Source organism: Malaclemys terrapin, chromosome 8 (genome assembly GCF_027887155.1).
Source record: "Malaclemys terrapin pileata isolate rMalTer1 chromosome 8, rMalTer1.hap1, whole genome shotgun sequence".
Taxonomy (NCBI): Eukaryota; Metazoa; Chordata; order Testudines; family Emydidae; genus Malaclemys; species Malaclemys terrapin.
Window position 1 is genome coordinate 5970117 of NC_071512.1, and position 16203 is coordinate 5986319.

Sequence of the window (16203 nt, forward strand, 5' to 3'; positions counted from 1 at the left end):
GGCAAGAACTAAGAGATGGTGCCCAGTGACGGGTCCCCAGACTTGGGAGTCTCTAGCCAATCTGGGAGACTTAGCAGCTCTGCCTTCCCCACCCAGCTCTTGCAGTTATTACAGTGAGGGCTAGAAGCAATCCGTGGAACTGATGGCTTCCCTCTGGGACTGGGACGGGGGTAAAGAGAGGAAAATTCCCGCCCGATATGAAGTCAGCTCATTCTGTCTCCCCTGACAATTCTAGCCCTGGGTCACCTTCCTAGTCCTTCTCTTCAGCTGGAGATGCCCCAGTGTTCCCTCTGCCTCTGATCAGGCCTTTTAGATTTTATACCAAACAAGAAAAGGGCTTTCACTGAGTCATCCTTCCTGTGGAACCTCCCTCCTGTCCTACCTACATACTTCCCTCCATGTCCTGGTGGTGGGACATTTAGAACACCTGCCAATGCCAAGCTTTAATTCACACACACCCCAGCTTCCTTGGAGCAAAATTCTTCTCTTATATTACAGTCTGATATTGCTTCCCCCCGCCCCACCTCCGTTTTATTTCTCTTCCCATCCCAGGTGGTGATGACGACATGGACTTTGATATTGAAAAGAGCACAGGCGGCCTGGTCATTGCGAGAGCCCTAGATGCAGAGAAGAAGCCAAGCTATAACCTTACAGTAGAAGTCACTGATGGGTCGAGTTTCATCAGGACCCAGGTAACTTCCTGAAGGCTGTTAAAGTCGCTAATCTGTCCATTGTCTTCAACAAGCTTTGGATCGGGCCCTAGCAATGCAAGTCTCATTGCATTGTGCCCATTTGGGCTGGGCTATAAATCCCTCTTACACTCCCTGGGCTCAGGGTTTATATATTGCCAGAGATGTAGGAAGGTGAGACCTGCGCCCTAAGGACTGGACACTCTAATTTAAACTCTTGCGCTCAATCCCTTAGTCATTTATATCGTAAGAGTAGAAGCAGAAGAGTCCCACAGGAAATCAACCTCAGTGAAAGAAGGGAGTTGGGAGGGATGAGTAAGAAGGAGGCTGTTTAATCCTTTTATCCGGGTTCTTTGCTGAACTCTTCCGGTTGGAGGAGCGAGAGTGAGACAGCAGAGAGGACACGGAGCATTGGAGGATCAGTACGTGTATACAGCGGAGACTCAAGGCCCTGATAACCGAAGGGGCAGCAGTGACCGATTTAGGGGGGATGCACCCATTCGAATGTTATTCCCATTTCTTCCCCGTTTGGCACTGCAGCGACCTCTCTCGTTCTCAGCACAAAGGGGACTAGCCTCAGACTGGTGATGTGGAGAGAAGGCTGGGGAATAGAAAGGAGGAGGCCAGGGCTCTCTGCTCTACCCCTTCCTCAATTCTGTATCCAAAGGCACAGCCCCTCTCCACCTGTGTGGGTTGAGGATGCTCCACCCTGAGAGGGATTGCTCGCTCTCGGACCATTACCCGGCAGAGACAAGGAGAAGTCAAAAATCAACAAGCATTTTCCAATGGGGTTCTAACCTTGACTGACCCATCAGTGCTCCTTGTGGTAACTCATGGTGGGAAATTCACTGGGGTGGTTTGTAGGGGGAGGTTAGCAAGGATGTTAGATAGGCAGAGACTGCCATTCCACCGAAATTCACTGGTGACCACCTGCTATCTTCAATGTCACAAACTATCATTCCAAATAAAAAACAACCACCACCTTGGCTGATGCCCATTTCCAGCCTCCCACAATCTGACCATCGGTTTATTTGGCCCTGGTGGGCACTGCTGGATGTCAGCGAACTTGCTGTTGCAAAACACCGTGGCATGTTTGATTTTATTAAAGGGAAGCAAATCATTACAGCGGGCTAGGTACGATGTGGTCAAAAGGTGCAGAGGTGGGGGTGTAATGGGGAGGGGAAAGGAGGGATCCAGGGGTATTGGACAACGGAGGGAACCAGCCAATCTCCCAGGCAGAAATAGGGTTTGCAGTTTGCAGGCTTTGCCATAAAATATGCAAGGGGATTTTTTTTTTTTTAAATAAGTGTAAACTGCAACACTTGTTTGGGCAGCCATATTTTCACGCTGCTTCTGATATGTACAAGCGCCTCCCACCCACCATGCCCACCACTCCCTCAGTTTCCCAATGTGAAAATTAACAAGAAGCAGCATGACATTACCCAGCAAAGCCAAAACCAGTAGCTGCATTAATGTTTTCAGGGCCAACAGCCGACACTTTCAGTCTAAATGGCTTTTTAGCTTGAGAGATCGGCAACACTACAGTGAGCGAAGATAAAGTCTTAATGAAAAGAGCACAGGGTGCTTCTTCTTGGACAGCCTGCCCTGAAATCAGCACAAAATGGCTGCTAATCTCTGCAGAGTCCTAAGGGATTTAAAGGTGCTGCATTCAGCAAACCGAGGCACAAGAGTTACATACCTAACTGTACTACACAATCTTTACTGCTCAGGCTGTGTCTATCATTTTTCCTGCCACCCTTTGATTAGTAAATAGGATTGGCCCCCAAAACAGGGTTCCCCTGCATAACATACTACTTCCTCTGCAGGCCTACATCCATGTGATTGACATTAACCAGCACCGCCCCCAGTTCCGGGAGAGCCATTATGAGCTGACAATTCCGGAGGACACGCCCCCTGGGACAGAAATCCTTCGGGTCAGTGCAACAGATGAGGACAAAGGGAAGGGTTTGATCTACACCCTCCATGGCAGCGTGGATCCCAGAAGCGCGCGGCTTTTCCAGTTGGATCCGAGCAGCGGCGCCATCGTGACTGCAGAGGGGCTCAGTTCTCAATCCGTGCTGCAGCACATCTTAACAGTGATGGTATGTTAGAGCAAAAGCATCAGACCGCTGGGCTGGAACATGGTTTGTCCATCAGAAATATGGCTGGGTGACTTGAGAAGTTTAAACTGGGGCCAACGTTTTTAGAGGGGAGGGAAAGGCAGGCCTTTTGCTTTCTCCGTGTAACACACCAGATAAACGTGTTAATGGCTGATCCACATCAAGGTTAAGAGCCTATTGCTGCTGCCAGCTAACAAAGTTACTCCTTCAACTCAGTTGGTAGAGGGCTGTGCTTTGGCTCTTAAGGGCATCGTTTCAGTCCCTGCTGAGAACTACCCATAATACAGGGCTTTTACAATCAAAACATCTCAATCTTGAGGAGCATTTGGAAGAATAACTGAGAAGCATTGCCCAGTGATGGCCCTCCCCTCACTGAGCATAATGTTAACCTGGTCTTCCTCTCTGCCATTCAGGTGAGGGACCAGGAAGTCCCCATCAAACGGAACTTTGCCAGGGTAGTCATCCACGTGGAGAACTGCAACATTCACCCTCCCCAGTTCGCCAGCATCCACTACGAAGCAGAGGCACTGGACTCAGCGGCAGTAGGCACAGAGGTTGTACAAGTCACAGCCCTGGATCAGGACCAAGGAGCTAATGCTGAAATCCGCTACTCTCTTCAGGCAGGTGAGGGACATGAGGCAGGGCAGTGTTAGTAAAGAACATGCATGCAACATTGGTCCAGGCATTGGAGCAATCTTGTCCAATTAGTGGGATCCACCATTCGGTGGCTGGTCCCGTTTCTATGTACCCTCAATATTGCCACTGCTGAGCTCTTGTGATCTGCAGAGCTGAAACAGAGCTATCTCCCTGGCTGAGGCCGCAGAAGCCAGGCTCAGCTTCTTTAATTGGGAAGTTGCTTTTGCATCCCCCCTTGTAGAAACAGACCTGTTGACCTCCCCTGATGTGCACAGACTCAGCCTCACCCGATGTAGAAAGTATCATTCGGAACCCTATACAGTTGTGGTTGGTCATCCAATCTCATTCCTCTCTGGGTTCTGGTAGAAGGAGACAGGCAGCGCCTAAAAAAATGGAGAAAGTGCCTGGAAAATCAGCACTGTGGGTGAACTGCAGGAGAAGGCTTGCTAGGAATAATACCTCCTGGCATTTCTTCCTCATGCCCAGTCCCCCGGCTCTGACTTCAGTTCAGCACAAACTCACATTGTTCCCTATCGCCTCATATCTTCAAGCCACCAGAGCCTAGCTGCTGCATGAACATTCTTCCAGGGCACCTTTAACGTCTCCAATTGACGTACAGCGTCAGCAGAGTTGAACGAGCTCCAGATTCCTGGATACCTTAAAAAGGGCCATAACCGGCTGGACAATCACAGCACATTATGCCCTTTCTAACAACTATATCTATCCCCAACCTGTGTTGGAAATGGGAGCCGTACATGGATGCACATTTAGAAATGGTTCATTCCTCTGTCATGTTACAGAATATTAACATACTGTCTTAGAGAAGTTAATTTCACCCCTCGGTCACTAGTTCAAGTCTAACCTAAGACGTTAGTGATTGGAACACTGGGACCAGCTGCAGCAGCCTCCAGACTACTGTTTGATGGCTTATGTGAAATAAGTGGATGGTCTCTGTCCAGCCGCTAATGATCCCCAGACTTATCATCACCTTTCTTGTTGGCTGTCTCTGTAGAGGTGCCAAGGAATTAATTGCTATAGAAACTGAAGTACCTCTTTTCAACTCCTAGTGATGGTCCCTCCAGTTCAAAGGTGCCCACAGACTGCAATGGTCATGTATTTTATCACTCTAACAGTACAACCCAAACATGGAAGGATGTGCCACACTGGCTGCTTAGATTGTCAGCATTTTGGGGAGGGCCTGCCTTTTCGATCTGTGTTTGTACAGCGCCTAGCACATTAGGATCCTGGGCCATGACTGGAGCTCATAGGTTCTACTGAAAAACACATATTATAATAATAATAGTAATGGCAGGGTAGGGTTGGGGGGATATGGCACCGCCCACGCTGTACCTGTTCAATACAAAAATAGAAAACTTCAAGTGCACATTTCTCCAGCATTAAATTCACCGGAGTTAAAGAATAATTTTTTTAATAATCCTTAATTTACAAGTTTGCCTATAGTTTACAGCAGGATCATTATGTCTAGAGGAAGACCAGCCTATAGGTGCTGGAACTAGAGGTGCAGGGGGTGCTACTGCACCCTCTGGCTTGAAGTGGTTTCCATTATATATGGGCTTTATATATGACTCTCAGACCTCCACTATACAAATTGTTCCAGCACCCCTGGACCAGCCTATACATTAATATAGATTGTTATTTCCCAATGAAAGAAACAGACAGTGGTTAGCACAAGTCATTTGATATGACACCAGGAATGTCCCTGGAAACAACCCAAGAGAACACAGCCAAAGAGTGGAGTCATCTCTTGATTTTGACATTTCTTTTATTTCAGGTAACAGCGAAGGGTTCTTCAGCATTGACTCGCTGTCTGGAATTATTACAGTTGCCCAGAAACTTGATCAGTCCAAGCAAGAGCGGTTAACGCTCATTGTAAAGGCAGAAGATCAAGGGTTCCCCCAACTTAAGGACTCCACTGCTGTCCACATTCACATTAAACCCTCCGACAGCACCCCTCCTAGATTTCCAGAGGTGGAATACATCGCAGAGATCAGCGAATCTATTGCTGCTGGCTCTCCTCTTATCCTGGTTTCAGCCACAAGTGTGTCACCTGTCAGCTATGAAATAAAAGAAGGAAATGGGGATGGTGTATTCTCTATGAATTATCAATCCGGCCTTATTTCCACTCAGAAGAACTTAGATTTTGAGCAGGTCTCATCTTACCAGCTGAAAGTCCGAGGCACCAACATGGGAGGAGCATTTACGGACGTAACAGTGCTTATCTACGTCATGGATGAGAACGACAATGCACCTGCCTTTGTTAAACCTTCCTTCGTCGGCTGGATCACCGAGAATGCTCCATCGCAAAGCATGGTTATGGATGGAAACAATGCCCCACTGGTAGCACATGCAACAGATGCTGATCAAGATTCGAATGCCTTGCTGGTCTATGAAATTTTAGAACAGGAGGCACTGAAATATTTTAATATAGATCCGAGCATGGGAACACTTACCACTCGTGCTGACATCGATTATGAGCTCATCCCAGTTTTCTACTTCAGCATACATGTCCGTGACAGGGGCAATCCCTGTTTATTTGCATCCACGCCTGCCAAGGTCATAGTCCACGTCAAAGATGTGAATGACTCTCCTCCAGTATTTTTAAATGACACTTATGAACTTTCTGTCTTGCTGCCTGCCCACCCAGGCATGGAGCTTTTGGCAGTGCAAGCAGAAGACGCAGATTCGGAGGTGACTTATAGCATAGCGGAAGGCAACCTTGATAACGCTTTCTCCATTCACCCACTCACAGGTCTCATCTCCGTGCTTAATGCTACCCTCCTGGGAAGTTATCGTGAGCTCACAGTCAGAGCTGGTGATGGCTTGTATAAGAGTACAGCTCTGGTCAGGATAAATTTAATCAAAGCCCAAGTTACTGCCTTAAAATTTGATCAGGACTGGTACACAGCAACAGTGCTGGAGAATTCTACAGATCAAGAGACTCTCATTGTTCTTGGAGTCAGGGGGAATCAACTAAATGAGCCACTCTTTTATTCCCTCTTAAATGGCACGGAGAGGTTCAAAATGATCCAGGCGTCAGGAGTGCTGCAGACCAAGCGTGTGGAGTTTGACCGTGAAACACAGGACACGTATGAGGTTGCGGTGGAAGTAAAAGATAGTAGAAACCCACCCAGGGTGTCTCAGGCTACAGTCAAGGTTTACGTGGAAGATGTCAATGACAATCCACCACAGTTTGAGAACGTGCCGTATTACACATCAGTTCAGGATGGTACGGAACCAGGCGATGTCCTTTTTCAGGTATCTGCCACTGACAGAGACATAGGAAACAATGGAGCCATTACTTATTCACTAGCAGAGTTCTATGAGTACTTCTGGATTGACCCCGACTTGGGGGACATCTCGCTCAAGAAACCTCTCGATTATCATGCTTTAAATAAATACACCCTTAAAGTTATCGCTAGAGATGGTGGCGAGCCTCCCTTGCAGGCCGAAGAAGAGATTTTAATCACTGTGAGGAACAAATCCAATCCTTTATTCCAAAGCCTTTATTATACTGTGAAAGTGCCGGAAAATATCCCCCTGTACACACCTATTCTCCACACGCAGGCTCGTAGCCCCGAAGGCCTGCGACTCATCTACAACATCATGGAAGAAGAGTCCCTTAAACTGTTCAACACGGACTTCAAGACCGGTGTCCTTACTGTCACTGGGCAGCTGGACTATGAATCAGAGACAAAACATACATTTACGGTGAGAGCCACGGACACAGCGTTGGGGTCCTTTTCGGAAGCCACGGTGGAAGTGGAGGTGGAGGATATTAACGATAACCCACCTGTATTTTCTCAGATGCTTTACACAGCATCTGTCTCAGAAGGCTTGCCAGCTCAGACCCTCGTTGTCCAGCTCTTTGCTTCTGATAAGGATTCAGGACGAAACAAAGTAATTTCCTATCAGATTTTGGACGACAGTTCAGATGCTACCAAGTCCTTTGATATTGACCCTAACACAGGAGAAATCACAACGGCCCACGTGCTGGATCATGAAACAAACCACCAGTTTCTCATGAAAGTAAGAGCTACAGATCACGGAATGCCCCCACTTAGCAGCGAAGCCCTGGTAATCATTGACGTGGCAGACATAAATGACAATCCCCCTGAGTTCAGCCAACCTCAGTATGAAGCCAAGGTGAGTGAAATGGCCACCTGTGGCCACACTGTCATAAAGGTCCAGGCCCTGGACCCTGACAGTGGAGACATCACCAGACTGGAGTATGTAATACTCTCAGGCAATGACAAAAGACATTTTGCCATCAACAGCACTTCTGGAATAATTTCCATGCTCAACCGCTGTAGAAAGGACCTTGAGTCATCTTACAACCTCAAGGTCTCTGCTTCCGATGGGGTTTTCAAGACCACTGTGCCCGTGTACATCAATACCACCAATGCAAATAAATACAACCCCTCTTTTTGGCAAAATGTGTATGAAGCAGAGCTGGCTGAAAATGCCGAGGTAGGAACCAAGGTGATTGAGCTTCTGGCTATTGACCCAGACGATGGCCCATATGGCACTATAGATTATACTATCATAAACAAACTTGCCCATGAGAAGTTCTCCATCGACAATAAAGGCCACATTGCCACGCTGCAGAAGCTGGACCGGGAAAATTCCACTGAGCGAGTCATTGCTATTAAAGTCATGGCAAAGGATGGGGGCGGGAAGGTGGCTTTCTGCACAGTCAAGATAATCCTTACAGACGAGAATGACAACCCGCCTCAGTTCAAAGCCTCCGAATACACCTTGTCCATTCAGTCCAATGTAAGCAAAGGCTCCCCAGTCATTCAGATCCTAGCTTATGATGCCGATGAAGGTGGGAATGCAGACGTCACCTACTCCGTTGATTCAGTGGAAGGCATTGCGGAGGATCTTGTTGAGATCAGTGCTGCCACTGGGGTTGTTAAAGTCAAAGAGAGCCTCATTGGGTTAGAAAATAGAGCATTTAACTTTAAAGTCAAAGCTGAAGACAGCCGACCCCCTCACTGGAACTCTCTTGTCCCCGTGAATCTTCAGATTGTCCCCAGAGAAGTGTCCTTGCCAAGGTTTTCTGAGCCACTGTATACGTTCTCAGCATCTGAGGATCTTCCAGAAGGTTCAGAAATAGGGTCAGTGAAAGCTGTGGCAGAGGAGCCCATCATATACAGCCTGGTGAAGGGAACCACCGCTGAAAGCAATAAGGATGAGGTATTCACGCTGGACAAGCAAACGGGGGCTTTGAAAATCAAGAAGGCCGTGGATCACGAGAAGACCAAATGGTACCAGATTGATGTCATGGCTCATTGCTCACACCAGGGGACCGAGCTGGTCTCGTTGGTCTCCGTAAGTATCCAAGTGAAAGATGTCAATGATAATAAACCATTTTTTGAGGCAGATCCCTATCAGGCTTTTGTCACGGAGAACATGCCATCAGGAACCACAGTAATTCAAGTTACCGCTAATGACCAGGACACAGGGAGCGATGGGCAGGTGACCTACAGCCTGGAAGCAGAACCTGGCAACATCAGAGGACTCTTCACCATTGATGGTGAGAGTGGGTGGATCACGACACTGAAAGAGCTGGATTGTGAAGCTCAGGAGACCTACCGTTTTTATGTCGTAGCCACAGACCATGGCAGGAAAGTCCAGCTGTCTTCCCAAACTTTGGTGGAGGTCACCATCTCCGACGAAAACGATAATGCTCCACAGTTCACCTCAGAGGTCTACAAAGGTTCGGTGACTGAGAACGCTGATCCTGGGCAGATCATTGCCACGCTCAGAACCACAGATGCTGATATCTCAGAGCAGAATAGACGCGTCACATGTTACATAACTGGTGAGCTGCTATTAATTTTAACTCTTGAGCTGGCAAGAATAATTAGCGTATAATCTTAGGGCCAGATTCTGCTACCTTTAGTCACACTGAATAGTATCTTATTCTTAAGGTTACCATATTTCCACAATCAAAAAAGAGGACACTGGGGTGGGGGAAGCCCTGCCCTAGCCCCGCCCATGCCCCATCCACTCCCTCCCACTTCCCACCCCCTGACTGCCCCCCTCAGAACCCCAACCCCCCCGCTTCTTGTCCCCTGACTGCCCCCTGCTGAGAACCCCCCACCCTAACTGCCCCCCCTAGGACCCTACCTGTCCCCTGACTGCCCCGACCCTTATCCACTCACATGGGTGGCAGGGTTGTAGAAATTTTGGTGGTGCCCAGAACTCCCACCACCACCACCTGCCTAAGGCTCTGGGAGGGGGGGTTGGTGGGGGGAGGAGGTCTAGGGTGCAGGTCCTGGGCTGGGGATTAGGGTGCAGGAGGGGTGCAGGGTGCAGGTTCTGGGATAGAGTTTGGGTGCTGGGTGCAGGCTCCGGGCTGGGGCAGGGGGTGGGTGTGCAGGAGGGGGTGAGGGGTGCAGGCTCTGGGATGGAGTTTGGGGGTGGGAGGTGGTGCAAAGGGAGGGGGTGCAGGCTTTGGGAGGGAGTTTGAAGGCAGGAGGGGGTGTGTAGGAAGAGGGAGGGGGTTTGGGAGGGAGTTTGGGGATAGGAGGGGATGCAGGGGTGAGGGCTGTGGGTCTGAGGATGGGGGTTCATGATGCAGGAGAAGGCTCAGGGATGGAGCAGAGGATTAGGGTGCGGGGGGATAAGGGCTGGGACTGAGGGGCTTGGGGCGTTGGAGAGGCTCAGGGCTAGGGTGGAAGGGCAGGGTAAGGGCAACCTGTCTTCCCATTAGTGGATAGGGGACGCTAGGACCCGGGGGCAGCAGACAGCAGTTGCTGCTGGCTCTGGCAGTACAAGCAGGCAAGGGAGAGGCAGGCAGAGAGGGAGGGTCCACGGGGGGGGGACGCGCGAAGGAGGGATGGCAGGTGGAGGCCGGGGACCCATCCAACACTCCCCCGGTCCCTGACTGCCCCCCTCCGGACTCCCCTTACCATTCTGGCTCCACGTGTTTGCAAAACACGCTGCCCGGTGGGTTGGTTTGTGTGTTACACAGGGCTGCAGACAGAGGGAGGGGGGAGCAGGGGAGGGCTCTGGCTGCTGGAGGCCAATGGGAGTGGGTCAATCGGCCCAGCCACCCAATCAGCAGCCACACTCTGCATGGAAGGGAGGAAGGGAGACAAGGGAGAAAAAAAACCCGGACATTTTAACCTTGTTACCAATTCCTCCCAGACGGCTATTTAGAGACGCAAAAGCCGGACGTGTCCGGGGAAATACGAACGGATGGTAACCCTACTTATTCTGCAAAAATACTTATTGCATGCATCTTATTAAGTGCTTTCCAACAGGGGTGTTACAGCGATCTCAGAGTGAGTCATAATATTTCGTTTCTCATGGAGGCTCTGACACACACACACACACACACACACACACACACAATATGTGCCTGATTTTCTGGTATTGAACATGTTCAGGATGCAGTCAATGGGCACTCCGCATTTCTGAGAATCAGTCCTTATATGTCTGTAATTGCATACGCTTACCCAGTGATGTAGTTAGCCCATTGTCTGTCCAATATTGTAGTTTCAAACATACTAAAGTTTTCCACTATTAAGAAACAATAAGGAGGTTATTGCACACCCAGAATGGAAGCCAGGCCAATCAAAATTAACCACAGCCTATACAAAAAATAATAATAAAAAAAAAAGTCAAAAGATGATTAAAAACTAAAATGTCCATACTTCATTTCGACAAGTAATTGCATGATTTTGTAGTATGTCTTGACTACAAAGGGTCTTTCTCACCAGTGAAACAAATGCTTAAAATTAAAATGTTTGTTCCAGTTCAGATAAAAGACCCTTCAGGGTCAAAGCATTTAGCCAGATCATGCTGGAGCCTGTGATCTGTTACAATCTTTTAAAACAGAAGAAGTGTGTCTGGTTTTTCAATCTCTTTTGAGCCTGTTTGTTGAATGCCTGGTTATTTTTAACTCATCGGGCTGAGTTTGTTAGGCTGCTTTTGTCAGAACATTTCTGGCTTCTTTAAGATCTGGTTTCAGATTACTTTCCGCCCTGGAAAATGCACTTTGATGTTGTTTGGGTTTTATTTATGTTTTCACTATTTTGGGTTGGGCAACTCCATATGTAGTTAAAATTCTAAACAATAAATGTATTGCCCCGGGGCCTACAAACTGTAGCAAAATAACACAGAAGGCAATCAAGAAGCAGTTCTCCTTTAGGGTCCATGGAAGAAAAACCATTCAGATCATTATTTTAGGGGGGATCCTCTCGTGCATTCTTTCCCCCTTTAACTGAACTGCCTGTTTTTTTAGCTAACGGGGAATGTGCATCAGAAAGAAAAGTGGGGTTAATAGGAGGCAGGGTGTAAGCTGATGCCCATCAAGCGCTAATGAACTGGATCATGGGACACAGCACATGCTATTTTGAAGTAAACTTATAGAAGGGGTTCATCATAAATATGGTAACAAATCCGGGGCATCCTAGGTCTTGGTGGGTGTCTCTCTTCTGTATGCCAAGGCCACTTGGAACTTTTTGGAGTCAGTGGTCCTAGAATTCTGAGCCCACAACACAAGGATCTGTGCTGCCCAAGGTAATGGTGAGTTTCACATTGTGAGGCCTGCGGTTTTGTAGCAGGAGGATCTGGGCGCTATTCCCACTGCTGCCATGAGGGTCTCAGTGGCCTAGTGAATAGCATAATGACAGCTGAGGAGGCCTAGGTGGCCACTGACTGGTCACTAGATATTTTAAACCAGTGGTTCTCAAACTAGGGCCGCCGCTTGTTCAGGGAAAGCCCCTAGCGGGCCAGGCCGGTTTGTTTACCTGCCGCATCCGCAGGATCGGCCGATTGCAGCTCCCATTGGCCGCGGTTCGCCGCTCCAGGCCAATGGGGGCTGCAGGAAGCGGCACAGGCCAAGGGACGTGTTGGCTGCCCCTCCTGCAGCCCCATTGGCCTGGAGCGGCGAACCGCGGCCAGTGGGAGCCGCGATCGGCCGAACCTGCGGACGCGGAAGGTAAACAAACCAGCCCGGCCCGCCAGGGGCTTTCCCTGAACAAGCGGCAGCCCTAGTTTGAGAACCACTGGTTTAAAACACAGAGCAAGTTCAAAATAAAAATGCTTGGGCTTGATTCTCCTGGGGTGCAACGGAGGGAGCCAGTTTGGCTCCCTGCTTCTCAGCCACCCAGCCCCAGTGTAAATGCAAGTTTCAAGGCGGCAACTCGAACTTATGCCGCTGGCGTACGGCACTTCGTGGCCTGATGTAAGTGAAGAACCTGGTGTAGCAGAGACACACACACACACACACACACAAACACACACTGTTTCCCCTCACCCAATACACCCTCTGCCGCTGCTTCCACTGGCACAGTTCCAGTGCAGGCCATCAGTTCTTTGCCACCGGAGATTCCCACAATATGGGTGAATTCTCCAGGAGTAGTCATAGGTGCTGGAATTAAGGGTGCTGCCGCACCCCCTGACTTGAAGTGGTTTCTATCAGCTGCAGGGTTTGCAGTTTGGGTCAAGGGCTGTCAGCCCCCCCACTATACAAACTGTCCCAGCGCCCCTGGGGGTAGTTTCTGGCCACTTTAAAGTTCACTTTCTGTCACGTTAGCAGCATAAAGCGAACTTGGCAGACTGGAGAATCCGGCCCACTAGCGTTTATGCAACCGCCTCAAGATTCACTTATTATATCATTAAAAGTAGCTCCAGGAGATCAGTTGCACTAGTACATTTAAAAAAAAATCTTTTCTTGCACTGCAGTAATGAATAATCAATGTTTGCATTTCAGTGTATGTGTAGCTTACAGATCTCCTATAATTCTATTGTGGTTGGAGAGAGAGAAAGAGATGGACAGACTTTTGGAAATGGGATACGTTATGTGCTTTGGTGCTGGCTCATAGGTATATCGCTGGGACATTTCAAAGCTGTTGAAAACAACCTTTTGAAAACACCTTGTTCTCCCCTCAAGTAGCTCATGTAATATTTAAGCAACCAATGACTGAAGCATAAATGGAGCCAATAGGACGTTCCTGCCCATTTCTCCCTACAGCTGCTTCTAACACATGCAAGTTCTGCAGCAGGTTGCATGGAGTGGGTGAGGTGGTACAGGAGAGAAGCAGCATATCCGTCCCCAGCCCCGTCCCTTCACACTTTCAGTGCGTGCTGTACACTGTATTTCCTCACTCTGTCTTCTATATCTTTCCAGAAGGAGACATGTTAGGACAGTTCAGTGTTAAACAGGTTAAGGAAGACTGGAAAATCATTTCCAAGAAGCCTCTTGACAGGGAAGATATAGAGAAATATCTCCTCAAGGTCACAGCATCCGATGGGAAATTTCAGGCCGTCACGGAAGTGGAGATTTTTGTCCTCGATATCAATGACAACGACCCTGAATGCAAGCAGGTAAGGCGAGGGGAAAAGGCAACGGAAGTGGAACTGATGACAGAGCTGGCCCTAGTGAACGTGGCTTGGTCTTGTTGTAATTCTTGTACAGAGCTAGCTCCTGATTACTTTGACCGTACTCACCATCTTTTAATTAAGCAACATGGTAACTAGAGGGTCAGACCCAGACTCCAGATGAGTAAGGGAGCTGTGTGACGGATAACATATAGAGGCAAAGGGTCGGGGGAGCTTTCTGGGTAGGGGCATGAAAATCGACAAGCCATGTCTCCCATTAGACTAAAGGATTTCCATCACAGGGGACTAAGGGGTTTGGCAATAGTCACCTCCACGTCACTGGTATGAATCAAGCTCACATTGGGAATGACCAGAAGTTGTTATTCTCCAAGCGATGTGCAATGGCCTCTGTGAAATGAGTTTGCTGACCTCAGCCCAGTTTCCAATGGGCAGGTTTCCTCATCACAAAAGACACAGATGCTAATGAACAACCTTGAGGCACTCTCAGCAAAGAGACCAAGGAGCAGACATTGAATTATCCTCTCCCACCAGAGGTGGTCCCCCTGGCACAGAACACTGACAAGCCGCATGGAGGCACATTGAGCTGTGCATAGTGGATTGAGTCCCCGGGCCTATCATTCTACCACTGGTTAGGAGCACTGTAATACACACCCGACCCACACATATATCATAAAATAGATTTCCCTTTGTAACAAATGGAAGCCGCAGTGAGACCTGAAGGGGACTGCTGCAGCTGAAGCTGCAGGACCCAATTCACTGGCAAACCTGATAACCTCGTGTTTCAGAAAACTCTGCTAAAGGTTCACAAAGACAATAATAACCCACTCAAATTGCCATAGACGTGGCCTCCCCATTTCCATCCGCTTGGAGAAGAGGTGGGAGAAAAGCAGGAGAAGCCTGGACAATGTCAGCCTTCTTCTTACCAGCTCCCCGCTCCTTTATTTGAAATCACAACATCTAGCAGTAAAGTTTTGTTATGTTGGCTTGAGTATGCACGTCCTGCACACAGAATGACGCCAAGCACGTCTGAGGGCGGTAACTTCTCTCCTTTCCAGATTCTCTACACAGGGAAAGTCTCTGAAGATGCACTCCCTGGGTTTTTCATTTTGAAAATATCAGCCACTGACTCTGATGTTGGCAGCAATGCACAGATAACATATAGTCTGCATGGTCTTGGTGCCGAGGAGTTCAGACTGGACCCACAGACAGGTAAGAGCTGCACCTCCCATATGGCAGTTTGCAGAGAACGGCGGGTTTATGTTCTTTTCCCCACCCACTCAGTTCGGAGATCAGTTGCAGTTGCAGAGGACGCTCCCTGGAGCTGCCTACCCCTTATCTCTTGTTGAATAAACAGAAAAGCCTTTAATTTCATCTCTGTCAAGGTAGCAGGGAAGGGCAAACAGGAAGCCTCCTTCATTTATTGCAATATCTTTAGAATACTGGTTCTTTTCTGGAGTTAACTGAGTGCTCCTGCCACTGACTTCCTTTAAAAATGTTTGGAGTTACCCGGGTGGGTTTTTAGTGCTTGGGGAAGGGGAAGGACTAATATTACAGTCTACAGCCGGGCATAAGAGGAGAAGGTGGATTTTAGGGGGCAAGAAAGAGCCAAGAGCTTTGGGAATGAGCCAAGATGACTTCCTGAGGTCCCTTCCAACCATGATAGTCTATGATTCTATGAAGAGACCTGGGTTCCATTCGAAGCTCTAGCAAGGTCTTTCTGCATGACCTTAGGCAAGATTTCATCTCCCTGGGTCTCAGTTTCCCCATCTCTAAAAGAGAGATAATACTTACTACCTGGGGGTGATTAACTCAATGTTTGCAAAGACTGAGATCCTGCTATCGAAGTGCAATTTATGACAGCTCAGACACATCCTGTGCAAACTTCCCTTGAATAGCGTTCTGCCTGTTCTGGGCCACTCCTGTGCAAAGGCGGACAGTGATATCGGAATAGCTTATAGCACTGAGACATGGGCTTTTTCTCGCTGCTAACTGGGCTGGAGCTAGGGTTTGAACCCAAGTTTGCTGTCTCCCAAGGCTAGTGCAGCATTGACAGAGTGTGTCATATAGCCCTCTTTACCAAAATTCTCTTAGATCTCAGCCGTTGCCATCTCTTCTTATTTCACTAGGGGAGCTGACCACTTCTGCACCTCTAGACCGGGAGCAGAAACCTACGTACCATCTTGTCGCCAAGGCAACAGATGGTGGAGGCCGTTCCTGCCAGGCAGATATAACCCTAGTCATAGAGGATGCGAACGACAACGCTCCAAGGTTCTTTCCCAGTCATTTTGCCGTAGCTGTCTTTGATAACACCACAATGAAGACACCCATTGCAGTGGTCTCTGCCAGGGATCTCGACGAAGGTGAGTCAGAACGAGATTTCT

The 16203-nt window shown here is 48.6% G+C and overlaps 1 protein-coding gene across 1 annotated transcript in view; it reads left to right on the plus strand.

Annotated features, from left to right (window-relative positions):
* Positions 1-16203, plus strand: part of FAT2 (FAT atypical cadherin 2) — an 80489-nt gene that overhangs the window by 35609 nt on the left and 28677 nt on the right. The window contains exons 7-13 of the mRNA XM_054038565.1: positions 553-692; positions 2516-2791; positions 3223-3433; positions 5238-9290; positions 13611-13807; positions 14878-15031; positions 15949-16182. Of these exons, the coding sequence (XP_053894540.1) occupies positions 553-692; positions 2516-2791; positions 3223-3433; positions 5238-9290; positions 13611-13807; positions 14878-15031; positions 15949-16182 (5265 nt within the window). The remainder of the gene's footprint in view (positions 1-552; positions 693-2515; positions 2792-3222; positions 3434-5237; positions 9291-13610; positions 13808-14877; positions 15032-15948; positions 16183-16203) is intronic.